General features: G+C 37.0%; 1 protein-coding gene across 6 annotated transcripts in view; it reads right to left on the bottom strand.

Moving 5' to 3' along the window:
• The window catches only part of SYNE2 (spectrin repeat containing nuclear envelope protein 2), a 415,658-nt gene that overhangs the window by 93,168 nt on the left and 306,193 nt on the right, over positions 1-16,297 (bottom strand). For all 6 annotated transcript variants that reach the window (XM_027842877.1, XM_027842872.1, XM_027842874.1 and 3 more), the window contains 6 exons: positions 14,105-14,301; positions 9,038-9,170; positions 6,817-6,999; positions 6,242-6,388; positions 3,486-3,662; positions 697-852 (listed from right to left, as the gene is read on the bottom strand). In XM_027842877.1, coding sequence (XP_027698678.1) covers positions 697-852; positions 3,486-3,662; positions 6,242-6,388; positions 6,817-6,999; positions 9,038-9,170; positions 14,105-14,301 — 993 coding nt within the window. The remainder of the gene's footprint in view (positions 1-696; positions 853-3,485; positions 3,663-6,241; positions 6,389-6,816; positions 7,000-9,037; positions 9,171-14,104; positions 14,302-16,297) is intronic.

The following is a 16,297-nucleotide window of genomic DNA, read 5'->3' as shown; positions in this document are numbered from 1 at the left end:
ATAAACATGAATGATTATCTAATTATAAAGGCAACAGAATGCAGTGGAAAGAACACTAGATTTGGAGTTAAGAAACTTTAGTTTGACTCCTGCCTCCAACAGGGGAGCAAATATAGAAAACCATGGACAAGTAACTTAACCTCTCTGAGACTCAGCATCCCCATCTGTGAAATACAGAGAATAAAACCTGTGAAGCCCATCTCTAGGATTGTTGTAAGGCTCAAATGAGACACTTTATATAAAACTCTTTGGAAACCCAAAGGCACCATAGAAATACTAGCTATTATTATTATATACACAAAAATGTAAGAGCAACTAGGTGGCACAGCACTGGGCCAAAAGTCAGGAAGACTCATCTTCCTGATTTCAAATGTGGCCTTAGACACTTACTAGCTATGTGAGCTTGGGCAAGACCTGTTTGTATCAGTTTCCTCATCTGTAAAATAAGCTGGAGAAGGAAATGGCAAACCACTCTAGTATCTTTGCCAAGAAAACCCCAAATGGGGTCATGAAGAGTTGAACAGGATTGAAACGACTGAACAACAAAATGTAGGAATGTATAGACACAAGGTGTAGCTTCATTTGAACTTTCCCTATCTCTAAGAATGAAAAAAGCCTATGAAATTAAAAATAAAAAACTACCATATTTGTGACATACTTAAATCAAGTCTGTTATAAATGCTAGATTGTTTTTACCTGACAGTCCAGCAGCGTCTTCCTCACCGATATTACACTTCCAGGTTTTTGTAATGTTTTTAGTCTCTCTCCTTGGGCTTCCATCCAACTCCTCAAAGTCTGTATTTTGTTTTCACTCTCAGTGATAGACTCCAGAAGTTGCTCTAAATGTTGAATCTGCAAAATGTATGCCTTCAATCAAATGCACTACATATGTGAACGAATTACATTGCTAGAAGAGTTTTTAGATGACTTTTTTCTCTTACATTTCTTTTTTAAAAATAATATTTTATTTCCCCCAATTACATGTAAAAACAATTTTTAGCATTTTTCTTTTAAGTTTTGAGTTCCAAATTTTATCCTTTCCTCCTTGAGAGTAAGCAATCTCATGTAGGTTATATATGTACAATTATGTAAAATATTTTCATATTGGTCATTTCTCTTACATTTCTAATACTTAAACCTATGCTTTCCTAGCACTTCCTATAAAATATATTAATTAAAAAAAAAGGAAAATCTATCAAGTCTCATTAAAGACCAACATTTAAAATAAAAACTAAACTGTTGACTAGGTAGGTTGGCAATTATTATTGAAGCTATATGATAACTGTGAGAAATACACTCAATGTTTTTACTCTTTTTTAGTAACTGTACAGAATGAAAAAACATGAAGAAGTTACTATGTGGATAGGTAACAACAGAGCACTCAGACTGATGAAATCACTTGTCCTGTAAGAAGCTATTTTTTTTTACTCTCTTTCTAAAGTGTACAAAATTTTACAAATTTCTTTCTCCAGAATTTTACAACTGTGAGTATGCTTCTATCAATCCCCTCCAGATGACCAGAGTGATATTTCATTAACAATGTATATACCTTTGGGCAGGGCAGAGGAGAAGGCAGTTATACTCACATCGTGAAAGTTTACATAGAATTATATCTAGTTCCACAGAGAATGCTAATAACCATACAGTTGTCCATACAGTACATTTCACCATCTTGAATGGATTTTTCCTGTTCTTTTACTTAGTTGGAAGTTTTTTTCTTGTTCCTTACTATGGATAGGGAAAGGTACTGCACTTGTGATTTCATTGATACAGGGAACTCCACAATGCAAAAAATACCCATTTTGGCACCTCCTCTGTGGTTTAAGTCTTAGATAAGAGCCCTGAGAGGAAAAGTAACTTGCTCAGAGTCACATAACCAGGATATATCAGAGGCTGGAATTGAACCTGGGTCAGACTGGCTCTTAGGCCAGCTCTCTAACCAGTACTCCATACTGTCTTCACTCACTCTCTCATTGCTTACTAATGAGACTCAAAAAATGAAAACCATAATTTGCATAGGCTATTAGGTGTGACCTTGGAAAGTCACTTAACTGTGCTAGGCCTCAGTTTCTGCATCTGTAAAATGAAAGGATGAGGCCTGGGAGATCTCTTCGAGTCATAAGTCCAAGATACTATGCATACTTTTCCAGGAAAATTGAAGGGTTTTTACTTCAGAGAATAAACATATGATAATTTAGCTATTTGAATGTCTTCTTTTTTAAGAACTGGATAACTATAAATATACTTTATTTACTTATAATACTATATTTAATTATATATGTAATTATATAATATATACTTATATTACTTTTAATAGAGTACAAACTTCAAAGAATGACTGAAATTAAAAACATATATCTATAAATTTGAATAAAATATTCTATAAATTCTATATCCTTTTTACCTGACTATCTAGTAAAGTCTTCCAAACTCATGTCACAGATCCAGGTTTCTGAATGTTTTCAGTCAATTTCCACTATATGTATGATGTCCCGAAAGACTTGGTACAGTTTTAAGTTTTAATAACTTAAAATTGCTTAATAGGTTAAAATTAATACACTCTAATATGCCTCATTTTCTCTAATATATACAGGTGTCCTCAAAGTCTTACTGCAGTTAAAACTTAAAACTTCAGTAAAACTTTGAGGACACCATATATGTGTATGTATATTATACAAAGTGAGACATATTACAGTTTAATACTACATACATATGCTATGTATAGTATATATACACTATATGTAACATATTGCTATATGTATTATATTTAATACCCATGTTATAAATATCAGCACATATATTTATGTTATAGATCTGGTATATTGAGAATGAGAAATGATTGATAGAAAGCCCACATGCTCTACTGACATCCCCTCAATGTGAAGAAAGTGTGAGGAAGGCCACCGACCTTCTTCAACGGATGAACCTCTTGTGGTAAACTAATGGGAGAAACACAGATTCATCATTGTATCCTGGAGGATACAAACAAATGTCACACAGGATGGGCTGGCATGGATGGGTTACATGATATCATGGACAGAGATGTTATCTGTATTACTGGAGAGAACTTCAAAATGAACAAGACCTCAGATCCATTTGTATATTTTGAGACAATGTACATATATATTTAACCTATATATCTCAACATATCAATGCCTGCTCTTCTTGTGTGGTTCTTATCCATTTTCTCTCAAAAGTTTATCACAGGGGGTTCACTCAATGTGCTGGAGACCTCCCATATATATGTACAAATGTGTGTACACATGTACATATATGTATATATGTAGGGTGTCCCAAAAATAATCTTAGCACAGTTTTAAACTATTAAAACTTAGTAGTACACTAAGATTTCTCTCTCTCTGTATACATGTACATATAATGTATACATACACACATACATGTATTCACACATGTGTGTATACATACATACACATGATTTAGCCCAAGCTAAAAATAGAAAACTGGAAAAAAAATTAGGAGCAAACCTTTCTGTTTAGTGTCCCATGTAACTTATGCCACTGACGATTCATTTCTCCAAGGCGTTCTGCAAATTCGGTTCTTTCATAACGCTTACTTTCTACATCGCTGGTGCTTAGTTGTAGCAGTGACTGATTGACAAAATCAATGATCCACTGTTTGTAATTCATTTCCATCCTAGATTCCTGAAAAAAAAAAAAACCAAAACCATGAACAGCAAGTAACTTTCTAAAGCGTGTATGGGGTGGAAGTGGGGGGAACCGGAGAGGGACACAAATAAATTTGAATGGTCATTAAGATGGATTTTCACTTCGGTGTCCTCCAGGGGGCACCAAGAAGTCTTTATTAATGTGCTTTCTAACTAAAAGCCAACTTGGCATTCTGTCCTGGGACTTCTGGCCAATTCTGAAGCCTCATAAGCTCTTAGTGAGATGATTGCAGTGCTATATATAGTTGAGGCAGATTCAGAAAACCTGTTTCTTTCTAGAACTGCCTGGGAAAATTCTCTTCAGGGCTGGCTAGTTTCCATTAGAGCCTTTGGAATGGTGATTCACTGGGGCCTGGGGAGGCGGTGGGGAGCATAGACCTTTGCTTTTATGCAGACTTATGACTGGAAAATCATTTATTAAGTTCTGACTATGTGCAATGTACTTGGGATAGAAATGCAAAACAAAAATATTCTTTTTATCAAGGAGTTTATAGTCTAAGGGAGAAAAAAATAAATATAGGGGAATTGTAGTTTGGGAAGGATGTTTTGGTTTTGGAAGCCACCTTAGATTAAACCAACACCCTCTCACTAAATGATTGAATATTTAAAGAGAGTTACCTTGCCATTGGCAGATAAATCTTCCCTCTACCCACCAGGCCAGCAAAGGCCTAGAGCACAGATCTCAGGGCATATGGCTCAGAGAACAACAGAAACTTCAGCAAACTATGCCTCCTAGAAGTCATCTTTGCTTTTTAGAATCCCTAGCATCCTTCAAGACTCAGGTCAAATGCCACCCCCAACAGGAAGCCCATCTTGATCTTTCCTGGAGATAGCTAGTGCCTTGGAGATGGAAACTGCTTTGCATATATATGTATGTGTGTATATGTATGTGTATATATATGTATATATATATGTATATATAATTTTCTACATACGTGTTGTATCCTTCCCATAGAATGTAAGTTTGGTGAGGGCAAGAAATCTTTTGTATTTGTCCTTGTATCGTCAGTGCCTAGCCCTGTGCCTTCCCCCTCCCCTCAGGCTGCCCAAGCCCCTAGCACAGTAGTTCTCAAAGAGTATGTCCTGCTAACTGTGCTAAGAAACCCTTCTCCTATGGCACAGAATGTCAGGTGGAGGGGATACAGAGACAATTAAATAGGAGGTATGTATTAATGCTTTTGGTTCAGCTGAATTGAGAGGTCAGCACTTGATGGTCATGGGGCTACTTTTAACTTGTTTTGCTGTGTCTAACTCTGCATTGAGCTGTTTCGACACTTAAAGTTATTAGTTGCCAGATAAAAAATGATGAAGTTAGTCTTAGGCAGCTGGTAATCCAGTGGATAGAGTACTCGTCTTGGAATCAAGAAGACTTGAGTTCAAATTTAGCCCCAGACCCTTACTCGTTGTGTGGCCCTGGGCAAGTCACTTAACTGACATCTGCCTCAGTTTTCTCAACCATAATATGGGTATAAGAATAGCAACTATCTCACAGTGTTGTCATGAGGATCAAATGAGATAACAGTTGTCAAGTACTTATCAGCGTACCTGGCACATAGTAGGAACTTAATAAATGCTTTTTCCTTTCCCTTTTCTCACCTCCCATTCAGACTAACCAAGAGTATGTTCAAAAAGTATGACCTGAGTTTTACTGAATGTGCTAAGAGACCTTTCTTCCCCCATACTTCCAGCCCCCAACCCCAGATGCAGTTTGCTACTGTTCCTCTGGGTTTGGTGTCTAAGAGGTCACAATAGCACCTCTCTCTCTCTCCAGTGCTACAATGCCACCTCCTTGATTGGAAATTCTATGGGAACTTCCAATAAGGGGAAGGAGAGATACATGAATCCCAAGGCCTGAGTAATGGGTCTGGAGGCCCACTTTTCTAGGAGTCTTCCTTTGCTGCCAATACTGTACTATGTGCTCCCCATCACCATCACAAAAAAGAAAAGAAAAGAAAAGAAAAAGTACAAGAACCACTGCCCTGAGGATACACATCTGGGAATCTTTTTAAAAATCCTACCAGCAAATGGACACTACGGGACAAAATAAGGAAACTGCATTTAAACTCTATGCCATCATTATTTTTTTAACTGTAGACCTAAAAATCAACTAATAAATCAATATTCATTAAGCATCTATGATGTACTAGGCACAAAGTGTTAAGTGGAAAGAATACAGAGGCAGAAATAAAAAACAGGAAATGGCATGTATAAAGAAAATTAGATACAAAAATATAGAAATTAATTTCCAGGGAGAAGTCACAAGCAACTGGGGGAAGGGGAGAGGGAATCAGAGAATAAATAAATACCAATATATACAAAGACCAATAAGAAGACCATTTTCACATTTAGCTCTCAGAATATTTATGTTTTCTTAATAGGATGAGAAAGAGAATTTCTTTCATTTTTACTGAGGGTTCACTTTTTCTTGGTCTATCTTCAGCTCAATTTATTTTCTCTATCACACAGTTTTAGTATTTCCCTAAGGCCTGATTTAATTTGAGGATTTTTTTTTTTGCTTTTGTTCTGAGATTTTTGGTCCCTTCTTAATAGTTTTACCTTGTACTTCTGAAGAAGACTTTTCACTTGAGTTACAGAACCTGGTGAATCTACAGTGGTCTCATCTGCTATCTGCTGCTCTATGCTGTCCATCCAGTTAATCATTTCAGTGATTGCCTTACGGGATGGCAATTTCTCCATTTGAAGCTGCAGGGACAAAATGATTTCCATTTAATTACTTCCAGTTAACAGCATGAATCAGGGTAACGCTAAAGATGATATCTGATTTGTAAAAAGGTCTCACTCCATAATTATGCATGTTACTCACAAAAACAAACTCAGTACTCAAGCTCAAACATAAGCAATGCAAAAAACAATGGAGATGACCTTCTGTATAAAGTATGAGAGAGGCATAAGTAAACTGGGAAATAGAGTAATTAAAGCCCCAATTCTCTCCTAAGAATGATCCCCATGGAGGAGTGTCTGGTAATTAAGACATGTATTCAGCAGTGCTATTAGAGAAAAGCAGACAACAATAATGCCAATCACTGAATCAGAGAATTGACTTTGAAGACGTTACAAGCTAAGAATTGAAAGTTTGGGGATTTATACTGGGTTCTTTGATATTTATTTACCTGATGGAGTTTTTCTTGGATATCTGGAAGCTGAGTGATCAGAGTTGCCCATTTTTGGTCGAATTGTGCTAAAGAAGATCTCAAAGTGGCGGTGTCAGCTTCTTTCAAGTGAAGAAGCTGGTTTCCTGTGCTAATCACAGAAGTCTTCAAGGAAGATTTTTCATCAACTTCCTTTGAAAATTCCTAATGGATACAAACTTTACAACTGAGTAATGCCTTGGAGACCAAACTTTCACTAAATTGTCTGATATGCAAACTAAGATTGAAAAAATACTTGTTGATCATCTCAAAATATATTTCTGAAGTGAAATTCATTGTCTCAAACCATTCAAATCACTTTTCAAGCTTTACAAAGAAATTCTTTTTTAAAAATAATATTTTATCCCCCCCCAATTTCATGTAAAAACAATTTCAAAGAAACTCTTCATACAACACAAGGTTCTGCACAAGCAAAAGAAAATTTTTGAGAGTTGATTAAAACCAATAAAGTACAGGCAGTCAACTTGTATTTATTAAGTTCCTACTATGTACCAGCCACTGTGCTAAATAGTGGGGATACAGATACCACAACTATTTTCCATTCACTAACATTTATTTTGCATTGAAAGACAATAACAGTTGGATTAGATACGATGACTAATACCGGAATAGATCTGTTTCCTGTCAGAAGAGACAAACTGGCTCATGGATAAGAAATGCTATATATTCAATTGAGGTGAATACAGTGGACAATTTTGTTTTACTTTTCTTAGGTAAGGGAAGGTACAATAAAGACACTATTGGAAAATGATTGTGGCAAAAAAATTAAAGATACATCAATAAAGTATTTTAAATCTTTAAATTTTAAAAGTTTTTTTAAATTATATTTTTAATGTCCATGTTAGTAGTGACAACTCTAAATTCTGAGAGAGTGCTCTCTTTCTACAATGGAAATACTATGGAATACATCAGAAAATCAGGATCAACAAAGCACAGTTCTCCGATGCAAATATAATTACTGGAAATTGCTTATAAAAGTAGAATTTCACTCCTTTATAAATAATTCCGGCATGAATCTGACAGTTTTCAATAGGAATATTGAAATGCTCCTCAATTAGATTGATGCAATGATGTCAAATTCATAAACTAATCTTTAATTCATTAACATTGCTTTATCCCTTTTATTTGAATATATGCCGACAATCTGGCTGGTTTTTATATCATTTACTTAGCCATATCCACATTACTGTGTCTGCTTAGACTGTGTCTGCTCTATTTAAAATAAATACAGAAAAAAATTCTAAATTGGAGAAATAGTTACTATTAACCAATTTGCATTGAGGCAACTAGGCGGCTAAGTGATAGAGTGCTAGACCTGGAGTCAGGAAGATCTGAGTTCAAATTCAGCCTCAGACACTTAATACCTGTGTGACCCTGGGTAAATCACTTGACCTCTGTTTACCTTAATCCACTGGAGAAAGATGTGGCAAACCACTCTTGTATCTTTGCCAAGAAAACCCCATGGACAGTATAGTCCATGGGGTCCTAAAGAGTTAGACATGACTAAGCAACAACAATTTTTAGGGAGTTTTCATGGAAGCAATGAACACGAGCTTAGGTTGACTTTGGGAGATAGTGGAAGAAAGAAGGGCCTGGTGTGCCATAGTCCACAGGGTCACAAAGAATTGGACGTGACTGAACAACAAATTCTCATTTTCTGTAGATTCATGTGCAAATTTATACTAAAATGTCAATGTGACTTTTCTTTAACAAATAGATTAGTTTTTTGCCTTCATTAATGATTTCATGCATTCAGGGAACTTCCAGTGAGGAAACGTATGTAGATCAGCAAGTTGTTGTATAGTTGTTTGAGTTGTGTCTGATTCTTTGTGATCCCATTTGGGGTTTTCATTTAAACTGCTCATTTTACAGATGAGGAAACTGGTTAAACAGGGTTAAGTGACTTGCCCAGGGTCACACAGCTAAGTGTCTGAGGCTGGATTTGAACTCAAGTCTTCCTGACTCCAGGCCTGGCACTCTATCCACTGTGCCACTTAGATGCCCCAAGGGAAAATATGCAGATCAGCAAATGTAACATAATTTAGAGAGACTGAGGGTTTAGGTGATTCGCCCAAACCAGCCAGAACAAGTCAAAGGTGGAACTTCAGCCTTCTTGACCCGGACTTCCGCTCTCTAAACTGCCTCTCAAATAAGTATCAAAGCATATTCTTGTATCACTTACAAAGAAATCATTTATGTTGTCCCGAATTGTGTCCAAGTCTTGAGATACATTAAGAGATTGCTCCTTCCAGTAATTCAGAGTTTGCTGCGCGGATTCTAACCATTTGCTTAATTCATCCGAGTCCTTGTTATAACTATAAAAATACCAAAAGGGGGGAAAAAAGCCAGAACATGGTCCATTATCATAATAAATCACAAGTATGGTTTCCTCTTATTCTACTACATGCCATACTATTCATCTCCATTAGAAAATGAAATGATCTTCATAGAGTATAAATTTATTTCCTATCTTTGCCCCTTTATAGACAATTTTTCCCTTAGTCTGGTGAATTATATAAAGTATATGGCCCATGGTCCAAATCTGGATGGGACTGAGGTGTATTATATAACTACTTACTATAGCTTACCTTGGTTACAAGGACTAAAAAAGAAAAAAGGGGATGAAACGAGAAACATTCTTTTTAGAAAGAGCACGCACTGAAATGCATAGTGATTCGTGATCCTATATCACCAGACATCCATTTTCCTAACAATAAATGTGTAGATATTACAATTAGAACCAAAAGGTAAAGTTTTTAGAGGGGGTCTAGATCTATGATTTCAGAGCTAGGGAAAAGATGGATTGGTAACTCATCTGTAACTGAAAATTCATATGTAATTTAGCTGAGAAGTTAAAGGATTTGCCTGTTTTGTTATAAAAATACATCTGAGTTGGGCATGGTAGAGCATACCTGAAATCCCTTCTCTTGGAGAGGTGGAGGCTGGTGGATGGCTTGAGCGGGAAGGCAGGTTCACCAAGCTGAGTAAGGGGATGTGTGTGTGGGAATTAGCTTATATTGGGAAGGACCAAGTCAAAGAATCATTCTAGTGGTTCCAGGGTCAAGTATGTTTGTTGCTGTTCAGTCCTTTCAGTCATGCCTGACTCTTTGAGGCCTTATTTGGGGCTTTGTTGACAAAGATATAGAGTTGTTTGTCATTTCCTTATCCAGCTCATTTTACAGATGAGGAAACTGAGGCAAACCAGGCCCAAGAATATACAGCAAATAAGTGTCTGATGTTGGATTTGAACTCAGGTCTTCTTGACTCCAGGCCCAGTGCTCTATCCACTGCACCACCTAGCTGGCATTTAAAACTCTTCACAGCCTGATCCCTTCCTACTTTTCCAGTCTTACTGCAATCTACTCCTGTCTTCACTCTGCAATCTAACCATAACGGCTTACCATCTCTTATCTCCATGTCTTTGCACTAGCTGTTCCCCTAGCCTAGAGTGCTCTCCTTCACCTTAGCCTCTTAGGATCCCTTGCTTCTTTCAAGATTCAGCTAAAAATATGACCGGGGCACGTAGGTGTGCCGTGGATAGAGTGCCAGGCCCAAAGTCAGAAAGACTCGTCTTCCCAAGTTCAAATGTGTCCTTAGACACTTACTAGCTGTGTGACTCTGGGTCAGTCACTTAATCTGGTTTGCTTAGTTTCCCCACCTGTAAAATGAGATGAAGAAGGAAATGGCAAACCTCTCCAGTATCTTTGTCAAGAAAACCCTGAATGGGGTCAAAAAGAGCTGGACAGGACTGAAATGACTGGATAAGAAGGAGATATTCCCCAGGTCTTCTATCTGTGAAAGCCTTCTTCTCTGAGGTTACCTTCTATTTGCTCCATATGTACTTTGAATATGTTTATTTATTTACATGTTCTCTCCCTCATTAGAATATAAGTTCCATGAGGCAGGGATAATTTTACCTTTCTTTGTATCCCCAGCACTAGCAGTTCTTTGAATAATAATAAATACTTACTAAAGGCTTGTTGATTGATTATTTAGAGGGGTATAATGAATATGTTATTTAATACTATTTAAAATAATTTATGGTTAATTTAGTTTAGTTTTTTGGATGGGGGAGGTTGTAGTCTTATTGATTGGAGTATCAGGTCAAATTCTACACAGAATTTAGAAAGTACTAGATGGGATAAGTCCCAGTAACACTCCATACAAGGCTGGTTTTACAGGCCAGATTCTGGCAGGACAGTCTCAATACCTCTGCAATAAAAATCTTGGTAATTGAATGATTATGTGTATACTCCATTGTTATCTTGTGAACAGCTGGCTAAAAGGCTGGCTAAACATGCTTGGGTAAGTATAGGCAGGGAGCAGACAGAGGGGGTTAAAATGGACCAATGCCCTAGATTATTTCCCTTCTTCATCTATGCAAACTTACATTATCAGTCAGCCAAATGAACCAATAGCCATTTTGCAAGGCAGTTATAATGAGAGGGATATAGAAATAGTTCCAATCTAAGGTATGTGTTAAGAGAATTTTGAGTAAGAGCCCTTGTAGCTGAAATATGTAAATGTTTACAAGATGAGGCAGGTGGGAAAGAGAAGAGAGAGAGCACTTAACATAATCCCACCATGAGAAAGCACATATTTGTTTCTCTTATGTAATGATTCTGTGTTACAGGTGGGTTTTTTTTAAAGGCTTATGTGCAATGAATACTTGCTGAATGAATGTACACAAGTGCTTTACAGCCCCTTCACTTTTTTTTTTTTTACTCGGGAATGTATGCCTGAGAGAAGTAAAGTGACCTGATTTCGTACAGAAAATGTTCTATGCCACCATGCACAGGATCAAATCCGTCAGTGTGTTTGTGTGTGTGTGTGCGCGCCTGTGTATTTATAGGGATGGATGGAAAAAAATTTGGGGAAGAAGAAGATTTCTGTAATTGAAGATAAAGGCTACTAAAATACATCTCCATTCAAGCCCTACAAGCCTCAGGATTTAGTCTGCTGCTTTAAAGGAAATGAGGTAATGGATGAGCTCATGACCAAACAAGTGATAGAGAGGGTCACAGAAGGTAAAATGAGCAGTTTTGATTACATAAAGTTTAAAAAAAGATTTAATAAAAACAAAACCAATGTAGCTAAAATTATAAGGGAAAAAGATAACTGAGAAAAAAACCTGTGCTACACATTTCTGTGATAAGGGAGGGTCTCTTTTACAGTATATAAAAGAAACTCAATTCAAATTTGTAAAAATAAAAACTATTCCCCAATGGTCAAAGGATATGAACAGGTAGTTATCTAAGGAAGAAATCTAGGTTATCAACAGCTATATAAAAAAGCCCCAAATCAGTAATAGAGAAATACAGATTAAAGCAGCTTTGAGGTTCCATAGCATACTCATTCAAATGGCAAAACTGATAAAAGATTAATGACAAATGTGGGGAAACAGGTCCATTAATGCACTGATGGTAGAAGTCTGAATTGGTTCAATCCTTCTGAAAAGCTATTTGAAACTATGTCCTAAAAGTTACTCACCTGTCTAAATACCTTTTGCCTCAGTGATATTACTACTAGACCTACCGAAGAAAGGAAATGTACCTATATGTACAAAATTATTTATATTTTTTGTGGTAGCAGAGAGCTGGAAATTAAAGGGATGGTTATCAACTGGGGAACTGATGAACAAATTATGGTATATTGTGATAGGACCAGGGTTCCCCAGTTTCCCTTCAATTGGGATGTTTTCCCTAGAAGATGGCAAAGTTCTTCCCAGGAATTGATGCGTCTTCCTGGTCACCAAAGGACATAAAAAATCCCACCAACATGGAGTTGGGGCCCCTCTGTCTTGGGGGAACCACATGAATCACCATACCCTGCCCAGCTGAGCAGACTTGTTTCCATATGAAATGAGAGGGGCTGCATCTAGAGAAATTAAGTACTACTGTGTCCTTCCTGCATATCCTCACCATGTTAAGGCAAAGTTAACCTTTTTTTTTTTTTTTGTTAAATGTTCAATGCCTTTTGAGTGCCTCATTTCATCTCAACATCAAACCTGAACTAATACGGTGTTGGCATTAAGCTAACTGAACATAAATAAATTTAATGGAACATTATTGTGCTATAAAAAATAACAGAGATGATTTCAAAGAAATTTGGGAAGACTCATATCAACCGATACAGAGTGAAATGAGCAGAACCAGGAGAACAATTTGTATAATAACAACAATGTAAAGACAGATGATTTCGAAAGAATTAAAAACTCTAAACAATTCAATGACCAATCACAATTCCAGAGGAATTCTATCCCGGAGAGGTGACAGACTCAGAGTGCAGATGGAGATTTTTTTTTTTTTTTGGATGTAGCTAATTTGGAAATTTGTTTTTTGTTTGTTTACTGCATCTATGTTACAAAGGTTTTGCTTTTATTTTACTTTTCATTGGGGGAAGTGGGAATGTGAGGGGGAGAAAACTGATTTCTGTCAATTGAAAAAAGCAAAATCAAATAAAAAATAAAGAAATTGAACAGAGTCTGAGTTATCAAGGATGGGATCTAGTTTACAAAGAATGGTTAAGTACTACAGACAGGAACAATTTAGTTAAGGATCAGGTATCCCTTGAATTAGAGGAAACTATGTTTCTCTCAGAGGATCACCTAGGGTTATTCCCAAGCCCCATGGAAACCATGTCTACTGACCAACAGGACTTCATAGAAAATAATTAACCTGACCAATCTATACAGAAAGCTCATGAGGCCTTATCCCAAGACTCTATTCTCATTCTGAACCAAAGGCAAAGGGGGCTAGGGACATTACATTTGGGACCCACCCTCACCAACTTTATCTCAACAGAGATTAAGCGTAAAAGGATAGTCTTCAAAGGTAATATTTCATAACATATACATACAGTATAACACGAGCTCAAAAGTACTCTTGATGTCTAGAAAATAACAGTCTCCTAGATCTTGGTTTAACCCCATGACTCACAGCTATGAGAGGTACATGATAGTTTAATTTTTCCCCCTCTCATAATGCTTCTTTGTTGATTAGATTCCTCATATTCCCATGAAATTAGAGAACTTTCTTACAATTAAAGTTACTAATACCACCATACGAGTAGCAAAAAAAATGATAATGAACTTTTGAGAATACAGTCTTTTTTTATATGATAGCTTTATGATGCCAAATAAAATATATAAAAAATTAGGACAAGAGAGAGAAATTTTGGGATGGCAGAATTTCTGGGATACCCTTATCCCAGATAGTTTAGGAAACAATGAAGTTTTAAGAAAGCATACCTGACCAGATGCTTGAGAAGGGTTTGAAGTCTGTGTAGGTCGTGGTCCGCTTTTTTGTTTAAAGCCAACCACTGTTCTTCCAGCTTTGCAATCTGGCTTTCCAGCTCAGGACAACTCACAGCAGTCGCTAGGTGTTTGCCTTCATTCATAGTCTGGTAAAGTTTGGTATGCTTTTCATCTATATTCCTTTTGATTTGCTAAGAAAAGTAAGGTTACAGGATCAATAAACCAATTAGTGACCATTTAGTGAGCAGCTCCTAAGTTCTCAGCACTGTGTGGGATACAGAAGAAGAGTAAAATATCTTCCTTCTCTTCAAAGAGCTAAGAGCAAGAGATTATAGTAGCACAGAGGAAATAGCAGACAAAGCAAGATGTTGTACTATTCATGGTTGTTTTGTGCAATGCTCCCTTTGAGCGATGCAATAATTCAGTGAAAAGACTGTGATCAGGAAAGTCTGTAGGAATTGGGAAAGCTTCATGGAAGAGACAACGATTGTGCTAGACCTTGGAAAGAGAGAAAGGATTTGGATATGTGAGGAAAGAAAAAAAGGAAAACCACTTTTGCTTGATGGGAAAATATGATTGAGAACACATACTTTGAAAATTCACAACTACAATATGATTTTCTTTCTTTGACATAAGTAAAAAGGAGACACAAAGTGACATAGAGAGCCGGCCATGAAATCAAGAAGACCTTGGTTCAAGTCCTGTTTGACACGTAAGGGCTGTTTGACTGTGGTCAGGTCATTTAATCTTTCACTCCTCTAGGCAATTCTCTAACTAAGTTGCTAAGAGGGTACCAACATTCATTGATTAAGGGAGCTTCCTTATCTGGGAGTTCCCTGCATCTATACCAATGAAATCAGCAGTTCAGCTTCCACACCTATTACAAATAATAACATTTACAGTACTGTGCTGAAGTCAGACTACGTAGGGCTAAGAAGTGATTGAGAGGAGAGTAAGTAGAGGCAATGGGTATAGTCTCTGTTTCCTAAGAGTATGGCTTTGAAAAGGAGGAGAGGTATAGGGAAATAGCTTGAGGAGACAGTAGGGTCAAGTGAGGGTTGGTTTTGGTTTGTTTCTTTTTAAAGATAAAGGAGATTTGGATATGTCTACAGGTAGCAAGGAAGAAAGCAGTAGACAGGTTAGAGAGAGAGGGGATGATATGGGGAAAATATGTAGGAGAAGATGCAAGTGGTTGGAATAAAGAATGTCTGGAGAGGTCTTAGGAAGTAGAAAGGTCACCTTTTCATCAGAGACTAGAGAAAAGGAGGAGGGAGCCAAGGATAACACGAAGGAGGTTTGAGATCCAGAGAAAGGGAGAAGAGGGAGTTTAGTCTACAAATGTAGAATGGATAAAAGTAGAAACAAAAATAATAAGCACACTGTCATGAGAAAAGAAAATGGTGGTGAATGTGTTACATATTAGAGCAGGTTTGACAACAAGCTGTTGGACACTTTTAACTTTTGCTTACTTTGCATATGTGAGTGAGAGAGAGAGAGAGAATGTTCGTCTGTCTCTGGAGCTAATCTGCTAAACCTTCTCTTGTCTTCCTCCTATATAAAGTCCCTCAGTTCTGCCTCTTAAGTTTCTCTGATTTCCTTCAAGACTAAGTTCAAATCTTATCTTCTGTGAGAGACTTCTTCTTGTGCTCTCAGTTTCTAATGCCTTTCCCCGAGATTATCTTCAGCTACTCTGTATCAATCAATCAACATTTATTAAGCCCCTACGTGCTAGGCAGCTAGGTGGCCCAGTGAATAGAGTGCTAGGCCTGGAGTCAAGAAGACTCATCTTCCCTAGTTCAAATCTGATCTTAGACACTTCCTAGCTATGTGACTCTGCAAGTCACTTAATCCCGTTTGTCTCGGTTTCCTCATTTGTAAAATAAACTGGAGAAGGAAATGGCAAACCATTCCAGTATCTCTGTCAAGAAAATCCCAAATGGAGTCACAAAGAGCCAGACAAGACTGGAAAAAAAAAAAAAACAACCAATGTGCCAGGCACTGTGCTAAGCATTCGGGATACAAAGAAAGGCAAAAGACTGTCTCTGTCCTCAAGGAGTTTACAGTCTAACATCTGTATATATCTTGTATGTAACTAGATATTTACATATTGTTTTAACCATTAGAATGTGAGCTCCCTGAGGGCAAGATCTGTTTTTTTTCTTTCTTATTTTTTGTACCCCCAGCATT

This window comes from Vombatus ursinus, unplaced genomic scaffold (genome assembly GCF_900497805.2).
Source record: "Vombatus ursinus unplaced genomic scaffold, bare-nosed wombat genome assembly UNPS02014893.1, whole genome shotgun sequence".
NCBI classification, from domain to species: Eukaryota; Metazoa; Chordata; class Mammalia; order Diprotodontia; family Vombatidae; genus Vombatus; species Vombatus ursinus.
The sequence above is the reverse complement of the archived record's forward strand: the minus strand, read 5'-3'. Positions and strand labels throughout refer to the sequence as shown.